We start from the raw sequence: 12,489 nt of genomic DNA, 5'->3' as shown, positions 1-12,489 counted from the left end.
TCACCATTACCTAGCAATATTGCTTGCCCCGCGCACATTCATGGTTGAGTGAGCTGTTTATGTGCAGTCTGGGATTATAAATAGTCTCGCAGTATCTTTTTAAATACTTACAATTTGGAAACTGCAACAACCTCCTCCTAAATCGATATTTTAAAAGCATCCCGTGCAGGATAAAGGTGGACCCAGCCTTATTCTCTGTGGTTCTTGGCGTAGGCTCTGGACATTAAAGTCCTAATCAATCTTGCAGATTGAGAGCTGGGTCAGTCATTTATTATTTACACTGTGTTTCTACTGTGTTATAACATACATTATAACTACTGCATTACTCTACACTGTATAATTAATTGTTCTAACACTGTGTTATGACACATTACTATCACTTAACTCCTTGCTGTTAATTCTGAATTACTCTTTTTCAAATCACCAATGCATTATCATATATTGTTTTTAAGATTCAAGAATCAAGCAATTTATTGTCATATGTGCAGTGTCTACACAATGAAATTCTTAGTTCACTTCTCCAGATGCAGTAAGAAAAGAAATCGAAAACAGAAAACAACAGCACAGTAGACAAGTAGATAACTGTATTACTATAACACTATTATACTATTGCATCACTCTATCTTGTTTCTGTTGTATTTTGTGTTGTGCTTTTACTGCAATACTCTGTACTGAAACGCTGTTATTTTGCGCCCTGCGTGATCCTGATCTGCGCTTCTCTGCCGTGTCCCATCTCGACTCCTTCTTCAGGACAGGGTCACGCTCCTCTGTCACCCTGCCGTTCTATGGCCCCCGCGGGGGGGCTCGTAGCAGTCTAAATTGCTGCCTAAGCAAATGAAGGAGGTAGCTCTGTTTGTTTATAAGAGTTTAAGAACGACAAGTGTGACCCTATAAAGTGGATACGGCAGGCGCCCTTTGAGTGAGATTGCTCCCCATTTGCACGCCATCACAAGCCGCTCCGGAAGGTGTGATATTTCCCACGGCTGGCCTCTTGGAGTAGAATGTCCTGTCCCTCCATTACTGAACGAAAGGGACACTTTTACCTCGTTTAGAACTGGTTGAGTTGGACTTAAACTGAAGCTAGCATCTATTTGTAGATAGTCGTCCGATGTGCACCTTGAAGTCAAGGACGCACATGCCTGGAACACTCTCCACTATAAAGGCGAAATACAGTCACTATGTTGGCACTGAAACTGGAAAAACCACAAACTTCATAGTTCTTTGACTGTATGTGTAATAGGTACATACAGTAAATGGTAGTGTGCTTATTAAAAGCAATTTTGGTCATATCTCAGCTTTGATGAAATATGCATAAGCCCTCTTTAATGACTGCACAATTTTTACAGGCAAAGACATTTTGAAAATATTTAGCATTAAAAAAAAAATCAATTGCCGAGGAGAAGGTACCGATGTTGAAGAAAATTCAGCCATTTGGGTGCAGAATTTACATCCGCAGCAGGGATGTGGGGTGTCTGCATTTCCTGATCAAAATAAAGGCTTTTAAAATGCTGAAACACTCCAGAAAGGAGCCCAAGTGCTGCATGCAGTTGATTCCTATCGGCACCTGAGATTAGAACTCGCCACGGAAGCTCGTCTCCTTTTGTCATGGTTACCGACGGAGATAAAAATCTGCTGCTGAATGCCTGGACCGCTGAAGTACTGCAGGGCGGCCCAATTAGGACAGCCAGCTGCGAAATGAGTGTTTTTTTTGCTATAAAGAGATTCTTTTTGTGTATGCAGACAATATTCTTTGCAGGTGACAGATGCCTCGGTCACAGTGAGTGTGGCATGATTTTACGCTGGGGGGTGAAGCAGGTGACCCCCCCCCACCCCCAATGACCCAAGAGCACATGTTTGAGGTGTGTTGGTGGAGCTGGAGACATTCAGAACCAAACATGGGCCAGAGTACGTGGTTTTTGGGTTGAGGGATTTGACCCAGTGGAGTTCCACAAGGTCCCCTAATGCCCAAGTTAATAACTGGCAGACTGCTTCCATCACCGGTCCGGAGGCACCGCCCCACCATGGAGACCTGAGGGCAGTTAGTGGGCAGATTGAGCCAGAGGGGTGCTAGAGGCCCGAGTCGAATGAAAAACACCTGCCTCTTTCTGCAGCAACGAGCTGCACCGGTGTTATTTTTGGCCCTCGGCATAAGCGGAACACCCCCCCCCCCCTCCTCCCAGGGAGCCCCCCACTGCGGCGTTGATCTAAGAGCTCTGAGTGGCACAGAGGCCACGCCCCTTTGGCCCCGGCTCAGCCAGAGGCCACGCCCCTTTGGCCCCAGCTCAGCCAGAGGCCACGCCCCTTTGGCCCCGGCTCAGCCAGGCTTCTGCTCCTCCGCTCACGGCTCTCAGCAGCATCATCGACGCAAAGCTAAGATGCGTTGGGTGCTCTGACTCGTGACGCCGAGTTATTTCCGGGACATAAAGCCGGAGAGGGGCAATTTACAGTGGCTGGGTTGCTGTAAATGAGAAAAAAAGGAAAGAAGAGATATAGACAAAAAGGCATTTGGTGCAAAAGGAGCAGCAGAATGACGCTCCTGGCCAGCTGGGCCCTTCCTGCGTAGCATGCTGAGTCCTCCTCTCCGGCATAACGCCCCGTCAGCAGCCGGGGATGAATAGACAGGCGCGATGCGAGTGGCTGAGGGAGGCTCCGCGTTTACCAATGATAGGAAGCCAACGGCCAAGTTCACTTTCCCCAGGTGGTCACCACTGTCACAGCTTGGCCGGATCGATGCCCATGAGACTTCAGCATGTTTTCTGTTATTCAAGGATTCAAGGGTTTTGTCACACGCAGGGTATAGAGTCAGACTGTGACCTGCAGCGAACTGCAAGGTGGTCAACTCTGCCGCAATAAACCGTGAAAGCAAAAAGACATAAAAAGTAACACAATAATAAATTAAGGCACAATAAAACAGTACAATGTCCGTGATCATTGGGGCATAAACCACGTACTGCATTAATGATCAAACAGGTGGCAGTGTTAGTATGGGACCCAACTTTTAGTGTGTCTTAGCTGCTTAGGACGTCGTTTCTCCAATCTGAAGACCCCCACTTTAAATCTCAGTTGGTTGAGTGGATCCTCTGTTGGACCTTTGAGCGAGGCATCTAACCCCCCCCCCCCCCCTCCCTGTTTTCTCTCCTGTATGTCACTTTGGATGAAAGCGGAATAAGTAAAATGTGAATGATCAAACAGGCAGCTAGGGCAGTATTCTAATGTCAATTTATTACACATTTTTAAATAAATATTCCATCATTAAAATTATTATACACATCCTTGAATAAAAATATATTTATATATGTATAAAAACAAACAAAATGTAACAGAAACAGAGTACTTCTACGAGTAAAACGAAACATTTACACCTCAGATTTACAGTTAAAAGAACAGCAGAGGACCTGGGTTGGCTGGCTGGGCTGCCATTTAAAGTTGTATTGGTAGTAAGCATGTTTTCCCTGGACAAGACCCGAGCCCCAGACTGGCCGAGGACCCGGTGGGCATGTGTTCGGGTGGCCACGACGCTGCCTGTCCTCAGCACAGCTTCCCAGGGACCCTTCAAGTTTCCTTAAGCAGCATCCGATGTGTAGCAGTGACTAAAACTTCCAGGCGAAACCACTGGGGAGAGGTCCACTAACGTCGGTACGCCCGACCAATCATATGCTTTGCTAACTAAACCGTTCCCTAAAATCATAAAACATTTTCTATCCGAGTACAAAAATAGATGACTTTCTTTTTTTTTTATGTTTTTTTCTTTCTGAAAAATTATGAACAACTAAATATTAGGAATATGAACGTTCTGTACGCTGCTGTACAGGGCACAGTGAGAAGCCGATATGGAGGTTCCGCTTTGCCCTCCGCGGGCTCAGCGCTGCCCCGTGTGGCGGGTGCGTTTAGTCCGTCGGTTGAAAGGGTAGTTGATGAAGTCGAATGGCCGGTGCTCGGCGACGTGGTGCCCCCGGGGCAGCCTCTTCATGAAGTGGACCTCCCGCTGGTGCTGCCGGGTCCGGGAGCCCTTCCTGGGCCTGCCGCGCCTGGTGAACGCCATGTACCAGCCGTCGTATTTGGCGCTCTGTAACGCCGTGTAGTTATTCTCCAGGACGATCTCCGTGAAGACGCAGTCCTTGCCCTGGCCGTTCCTCTGAGGGGGTGAGAGAAGGAGTGGGGGGGGGGGGGCGTGTTTAGTCACAGTGGGGTTTGCCAAAACGAGCTCATGGAGTGAGACCTGAACGCGGCCGGCACTGGTTTCCATTCGGGCGGAAACTCCCCATGAGAGCAGAGCATGTGCTGAACACATTACGCCCCGAGATCAAGGGGCAGCGGGATGACCAGAGAGGCTAACGACGTCTTGCCCCTTAAGCAAACACAAGTGCGGCCCCCACCCTGGCCTGCAGCCCTCGTGCCGCATGGAGACTGTCGCGGGTCACCGCTTAAAGTGCTACTGGAGAGCGCCTTGCATTTCGGCGTTTCCCTCCCCAGGTAGGGCCAGGCTGGACCGATTGGCTATCACTTGTGTCAACAGTGCCTCCGCAATCCAACTGACCAGTCTTTCTAAAATTCTACCAAGAAGTCCTTCCCCACCCCCCACGTTCTAGAACATTCTGGGTTACTGTTTCTTTAAGACTCTTCTTGATATCTGCCCTTTTCAGCAATGCAATCATCTTAAGTCAGCTTCACACACATTTCTTCCGTGTAACTGCCACTGTCGTATTCTTTAACAATCTTTTAAGAGGTGGATCGACTCAATATTATTAATATTAATCAATAAGGGATGCTTTTGAAATTTGCGAGAATGTATGTGAAATGTCGAAAGGGAGTGCTGGCATAGGATGAGACTGGGAGTATGAGATTTCTGCCTTGGCCGGTGAGTCTAGGGACACGTAACATAGTCATGGTCTCTCCAGCCCTGCCCCCACCGCCCCCCCCCCCACAGGCCTGCCGCATATTGCGTCCCGAGTGAGCCAAACACAGGGCACATGCGCACCTCGGACCACTTAACAAAACGGGCTGTTAAAAATAAACCAGGCATTTCAGCGAGCACCTCCAAGCACACCTATCGACCCAAAAGTGGCATCCAGGCGGTGCTGAGGGGGGCCAACATGTCAGGGAGAATAAGATCAGGGTCTTGGCCAGATGGCGGTCCCGGCAGGGTGCTGGGGGGGGCGGGGGGGACGGTGCTGGGTGTGCATCCCGGTTTATTACCGTACGCAGCAAGAACGAGGCATTAATCTATGCCTGGAACAAAAAATGCCCACCGAAAAAGAGAGGGAGGATCCGATTGCTTTCACTCCATCACCCCAACAATTCATAACGGCAGAGGAGGGGAGTCAAAACCAAAACAGTAAGGAGGGGTCTGCACTCCGTTCACCCCATTTACCTCACAGTGGTACCATCCGCTCATCTCGTCTTATACTGATGCAAGGCTACAAAATCAGGCCAAATAAAGCATCTCTCTGAAATGTAAAGCTTTCAGGCTACGCATTCCTGTATTTAATTATGTTACTCCTTGGTTATTATTACAGTTATATTTAAACATCCTTTTACTTATTGTATTGTTCTGGGCATATCACATTTACTGAGGAATTCCTTATAATGACATCCTCTGCTTCAGTTTTCAGACATTTATCATCCACACATGCACACCTCGGGTTGGGGGGAGAGTTCAATATTGGGGGGAGGGGAGGGGATGGGGCGCAACTTAATAATTTAAATGCAAGGGTCTAATGATTGGCGGAGATGAATTAATCCAAATGAACCCCCCTCACTTCCTATGGTCCTGCATGCACATTGTATATATCATCCAAATTGTATGGCAGCACTGGCTTGGTCTTTTGTTAACTGTGTATCTACTGTATTTATGAGAACCACTGACAGACAACTGCAGAGAAATTCCCTGTCTGTGTAAACAAGCTTGGCCAATAAACCTGATTCTGATTCTAATTCAGATGACACTGTAATTCAAATCAGTATCGGTAAAGGGTGTAGTTACCTTGCCAATCAGCTTCCCACGTTTGTTCATGCAGATGTAGAATCCCGTCTCCGCTCCTTTAATTCGAACCCGACTTCCAAATGTGTCTGTCTCCACAATGAGTTTAGCTGAAGGGGTACAAACAAAGGACTCTTCACTTGAGGGATCAAACAGTCATAACTAGTTGCTACATGTGATAAATTCCCACCTTTGGACAAGGTCACGCCCGAATGGGAGTTCAGTTTGTGTGATAGCCCACTCTTGGGTTACAGATGATGCATCCCTTATAAATGGCTTAAGCATGCAAGGATGCAAACACGCATGCACACACAAGCAGTAAACCTGCGGGGGATATATCTGGAGATTTATGCAAGCGAGGACCCCTGCAAAATGATAAAAACACGTGTAGCCCAATCCTTTTAAAGAGAAAAGGGGCAACCCTGGAAGGATTATTAAATTCTCTGTAATCCTATATTTGTATCGTACACATACAGCAAATTGTCTGCATTGTGGATATCGGAAAAAAATCTGCCGATAAAATTGCAAATTGCAGCGTGCAGTAAATCACAGGGACGCAAACTGCCGACTTAACTCTGCCCAATCAAGGAGCTTAACTGCAATTTTTGACCGATTAAAGATACAGATTTAAGCTGATAACATTTTAGAATTACATCTACATCAAGCAGCGAATGAACTTCACACCTTTAGTCTTTTATCCTTAGAACATGCCAAGCGGCCATGAACGTGAATAAAATTATCTATTAATTAAAAACAAAAAATCTACAAAGACATAGTACAAATTATTATATGTTCAGATACAAAGCTGTTTCTTTTACCAAAATTATTCTATTTATTTGATTGTAGGGCAACAACACTATAAACTCTCTTTCTAAAAATGTAATAAAATTCCTAAACCATGCAGATCTAATGGTATCAGGCCCAGCTGGACCTGAAACCTGCAAGGGCTGATAGGTCTGGTTCTGTTTCTGCATCCACGGGTACCGAGCCTTACAGCCTGCGGCGGTCCTGGGTGTCGTTCAGATAGGGAGCTGACCCACAATGGCCTCTCACCCACTTTGACACATCGCTCAGACACGGACTGCAGGTCCCAAAACGTGCGCGGGGAAGACAAGGGGGCCGGCATTGGAAGGCGGCCACACGAACCAGACGCACATGCTGTAGGATTTCGCTCCCTGCCCTCGGGGGTGTTCCTCTCCTTCCCCTCACCCCAGCAAATATGTCCCGCCAGCAATACTGTTGCTTAATTTCTCCAAACACCGTCACCCATGTAATATTAAGGCTTTAGGCCAAATAAGGACCTTCAGAGCAAGCCCACTAACTCAGTCTACCTTAAGGGCCTCTCACTGGTGTTAAATAGGTGACCAATATCACTCTATGCAATCAAACCGTAATTCACTGTTGCTGCACTAACATGACATTAGTTCTAAATCCGAAACAGAAAACACGCTTAATTCATTTAAATATAGGTATCGAGAAAATTCAATATACAATAAACCTCTCGTAGGTGAATTTAATTATATGTCTATAATGTAGTTTTTTTAAAAAAACGTTGTCTATTTTACGTTTCTATAAAAGCCCACTGATAATTAATTGTGGTGCATTTATTATTTATTTTTAGATGCGTTTTGCCGGTTTAAGCGACAGAATGGCACAACTCTGCTCAAGGAATCCCATGGGTGAAACTAAGAATTAGGATTTTAGAAATGGACGGGACATCTTTTTCAGAGGGAGAGCTATTCCGGAAATATTAAGATGACTTCTAATGGCTCTTCCAGACGTGTTTCTCTGGAGAGTGACAATCTGAAAAATCCAAAATCCATTTTTTTTTATTTTTTTTTTGGTCAGTCAACTCGTCGTCAGTCAAACTTTACTAGGTGAAAGTTCCCGCCTCACCATCTAACTGCATTCACATTAAATTTATACATAAAGAAAATGACACCTTGATATTTACCAGCAATGCTAATATCCTGTAAGTAGCCTATTTTATCTTCTTTATTTTATACTGTTAATCTACGGACTCAATTCATAACGTGTGCATATAGTAACAGCGGTTCTCAGAAATATTATGGTCACAAAAATATTTTGAAATTTAGTGCCTATGCAGAGATTTTATTTTTATTAGGCTATATAGGCTACGTCTGATATGCATTAATGTAAACTTACAGTGTTTTCAGGGAATGTTTTTAAAAAGCAAGTTGCCGGTGTTTATGAAGTTCTTCCAACTTTATTAACAATAGCTGTTTCCGGTATATACGGTAATTTACGAATTATCCCTAAAACTTTAAAGGCTGATTGGCATGTATCTTACCGAAAGCGTCTCCATCCTCGGCCATGGCGTTGATTTTCTTGTTTCCGAGGACCTGGACGTGTTTCCCACTTGTCCGGCTGTAAAGCTGGTAGGTCCGAATAAGTCTCCTGCTGACCCGGTCCGTCACTTTACTCTGCTCGCTCACATGTTGCGTAAAATTAGGCGGAGACTGAATAGTTACCTGTAGGAAATTAAACGTAGCACAGTAAATATTTACTGAACCGCTTAACTGATTTTGATTAAAGCTGTATAAGGTCAATATGGATCCAGGTGTGCCTGACTAATTGCTTAACTTGGGCAAACACACGTGCGAAAGTTGCTACACCATAATCATCATATTAAATAAGTTTATGTCAATGTGTCAAAAATAAATATCTCAATTGTCCAAAATCATATCACAGCGGTAAGGTAGAATACAGTAAATCTATTCAGATCGCATGGGGAAAATGTCCACAATGACCGAAACTTTTGATCTATTCACTTTCTTGAAACAGTATATATAAATAAATGAAAAAATAAACATGAACAAAAAAACAGTAACAGCTCGAGATGTATGGAATGAATTTACGCTTAATGTGTCGTAACCCTTTAAATGACCGTGGCACCCCGGACGGTGTGTGTGAAATAGAGATCTCCGTGACTTTGGGGATATTCTTAAAAAGAAGACGGGGTATTGCTTATTCAGGCTCTGGCCTTAAAACTCATTCCCACCGAAGTGCCTCTGGCATCCTCCGGCGTGTTTGTACCCTTGCATCCTCTGCATGGAGCAATATGTTCCCAAATACCTGCCAGTTCGTGACGAGCTGCACAGGCTGCGATAGCCGCCGTCCACTCCAGCACTGATCACGCTTATACCCCAAAGACACCTCACCCTATATTCCCATCTATATCATTTAACGATCTACGTCAGTAAGATACAATATCACTTCATTTTCTATATGATATCCTAATTTAACCCGGTCTATTTCAGGTGTGCAGGAATAAATGCGATTAATTAGGAAGTGTGCGCCGTAACCATGTCTAACTCATGACATCAGTTATGTCACATTACGATACCATGCGAGCAGCGCGAGCTGTGCGCGCACTATGCACGTTCGCGAATTCAGTATTAAAATGATAACGAATAAGAACAAAGCCGTTAACAGTCGGGATGATATTGCGGAGAGACGAAGCCTACGTACCTGAGCGTAGTAGCAAAATGCAAAAAAGTGAAGAAACCTGCAAGAGAGAGCAGTCGTCAGTGGAAATCTCTCAATGATGCATCGCCAACACATTCAAGGGGTTGTTGCTTGATTGGAAATATATAGTACTTACACATAGCTAAGTCTTGATGGTAGGATTTTCATTTTGACCTTTCGAGTAGAATTCGCGTCGCTGACTGAAATTGCACTGCACTTAGATTATGCAGATATCATGTAACTGATGGGAAAGACGGAGCTTTCGATATTTTAAATCTCTGTTGCAGGCAACGGAACGAAATATTTTAGAAATCCCGAACAGAAAAAAATATATATAAAGAAGTGACAGCGTGGATTCAGTTAAAAAAACGGAGGAATATATTTAAATAAGTGTAAAAATGTCCATATTGCGGCGACGATAACACAATATTACACGTCCTCAGTGATGACCGGTAGTATCATATGATGCCTGAAAACTGCACCTATCAATCCTGATAACAAGTGTCATTTCAGACTCATTATACTCATATATCAACTACTTCTGAGTGGACATTGTGGAAAACTGAGCCGGTACATCTTCGAAAATGCGCCATGTAAGTTAGAACGAAAAAACTTTTTTTGCAATATAAATCATACATTTAGTCACAGAAAAAAAAGTCATCCTGTGTCCGTTAATGTTCCTGTAAACAAATTATAGTAGATGCTTTAACGCAAATGTATATTCTGATAAACCAAAGAAGTTTCCACTGGAGATCAAATCCGTAGCGCTGACTTTGCGGCTTATTCTCTTGATAAATTAGTTAGGATCCCGGAGTGACGGTCCCTCTCAGATCACGCCGAGCTGCTTATCGCTATGGGTGATGTGGCTTCAATGAGCAGCGGTGCAGCACTGACTTCTCTCCCTTATTCCCTCCTCTGCTTTCCATTGCCAGTCCCCAGTGTCAACCTCGTTCACGCTTTCACTCCGGTTAAAATGGTAGGACGATCCTGAAGGAGCAAGCCCCCTTTCCCTAGCGAACAAAAGCGACCCCCCTCCCCCTGCATGTAAAATATACTCTCACCTGAGGAACAAGTCAACTATTGCGGGAGGGGCTTGTGTAACACCGCACGAGTTATCACACCTCTCTGCATAAGTTGCAATGCACTGCACGTTTGCATGGAGCTGTAATTAACTAATAATCCAATATTTAAGAAAAGATTAAATTTAAAAAGCAAATCCGTGTATTTAAAGTAGACGATATTTATGCAACATGTAAATAATGTATTCCCTTTAAATTAAAAAGCCGAATTGTATAATCCCATTGCATATATTAGTCCTTCAGCGCACCAGCGCAAGATGTGAAAAACACTATGTAACGGTTTCGTCGCAAATTTTCAAAGGTCAGTTTGTATCATTTTATACGGCAATAAAGAGTCGCTCCCGGGATAATACAGACACTGGGATAGCTGACTTGTGTATTGCCAATGCAAAGTGTGAGACGTATTAAAAGGATTACAGACGATTAGCGTTTTTAAAACAACTCCCCCCTCCTTTTCTACCCGCAAAAGAATGACACATTCTCCTCTACTTAAACTGTCGTTTCTCGCCTCATTCCGTTCTCTTTAATGATAGCTTAGACTTGGTCCTTCCATAGGTTCAAAATACTTAGATAAGAAATTAACTGCAAATAAACAAAATATAGGTCTTTGGAGTGTATTTTACTCCCGTACTCCAGCAGTAATTATTACCATTTTGTTTCCCAAGAAAAACAGTATGGTGATTAAAAAATAAACTGACTCACTTTTTAAACATGATTATATCTATTATATATGTAATCTAATTTACGAGCCTTTCGAAGGTTGCGAGGATATGTACATATAGACAATTAGATATGAATTAAAAATCATTATTAATGAATTATTAGGCTTACTTAGTATCACTTGACTAATAAAAATTATTCCAGGAATTCCTTCAAATCTAGTATAAATCCTCCTTACCCTCATCCGCAGCTGCATTAGGAAAGCTGCCGAGATGCAATTTATCAAATGTGTATCCACATTAAATTAAGCTTTACACGATATATATATATATATATATATATATATATATATATATATATATATATATATATCCGAAGCAGACGAATTACAAGCATATCGGCGGTACATTTTTCCTTAGCTTAAGAGCACTTTAAACCTCCCCAGCGTCTTGTAAGTGTGCAGGAGGCCTACGAAGATACCCCCCCCCCCTCCTCCTCCCACCTTGGTGCATCATGGCAGCCTGCACGCGCTTGTATGGGTTACCTAGAAATAATTCGGTGACCGCCTTCAAAAAATAAATAACTTTTTTTGCCCAGATTTAGTTAAATGACACGGATAACAGTCTTACAAATCCCAAGTGCTTTTTTTTCGCAGCTCAAAATCTTTTTTGAAGGTGCTGAAGATTTTAATTATATGTTTATGTTGCAAAATTTTCAGGGTCAACGTCCAAAAGTTATATTTTAAAGAAAGCTGTTTGTTTCGTCTGTTTCATGTGTTTTTAGTATTAGAAATCCATTTCGATTCATCAATAAACCAAGACAATATGCAAAAACATTGCAAAGTTGATTTGGGGTTAAGTGGCTTATACATTAATCATAAATCGTTTATATGTTTTCTTTCTTTGCACGTGATCATAATGAATTTCTTCCGATGTCACCAATACTTCACATTACTAGTAGTACTAAACTTAACTCTCTCTTTTTGATCTTTGAAAATGTTCCGCCACCTCCTAAATTCTCCCAGTTGACCATTAGAGGGCACTCGTCATAGCGATTTCACTAGCGTAGTCGTAGTCTATATACGAATATAGTTGACGATTATTTCGGTCCATAATACACGATCAATTTATAGCAAGAAACAACGACAATTACAACATTAATACTATTATTGCAGATAATAAGTAAAAAAATCTTCTTGTTGTTGATGTTATTGTTGTTTTCTTTTTGTAATTATTATTGTAATAATTATTCGCAGCAGTGGTAGTAATGGTAGTTAAGTAG

At 43.1% G+C, this 12,489-nt stretch overlaps 1 protein-coding gene across 1 annotated transcript; it reads right to left on the bottom strand.

The window, feature by feature from the left end:
* Positions 1-3,252: 3,252 nt before the first annotated feature.
* On the bottom strand, positions 3,253-10,553 carry fgf8a (fibroblast growth factor 8a). The gene is made up of 5 exons (XM_023840177.2): positions 9,606-10,553; positions 9,473-9,509; positions 8,292-8,472; positions 5,984-6,090; positions 3,253-4,135 (listed from the first exon to the last, which is right to left on the bottom strand). The coding sequence occupies exons 1-5, from the start codon at positions 9,635-9,637 to the stop codon at positions 3,860-3,862; spliced, it is 633 nt and encodes a 210-aa protein (XP_023695945.1). The 5' UTR covers positions 9,638-10,553; the 3' UTR covers positions 3,253-3,859.
* Positions 10,554-12,489: the final 1,936 nt, after the last annotated feature.

The sequence above is a fragment of the Paramormyrops kingsleyae genome, chromosome 3 (assembly GCF_048594095.1).
Source record: "Paramormyrops kingsleyae isolate MSU_618 chromosome 3, PKINGS_0.4, whole genome shotgun sequence".
NCBI classification, from domain to species: Eukaryota; Metazoa; Chordata; class Actinopteri; order Osteoglossiformes; family Mormyridae; genus Paramormyrops; species Paramormyrops kingsleyae.
Note: the sequence above shows the minus strand (reverse complement) of the source record. Positions and strands in the feature narration are given on the sequence as shown.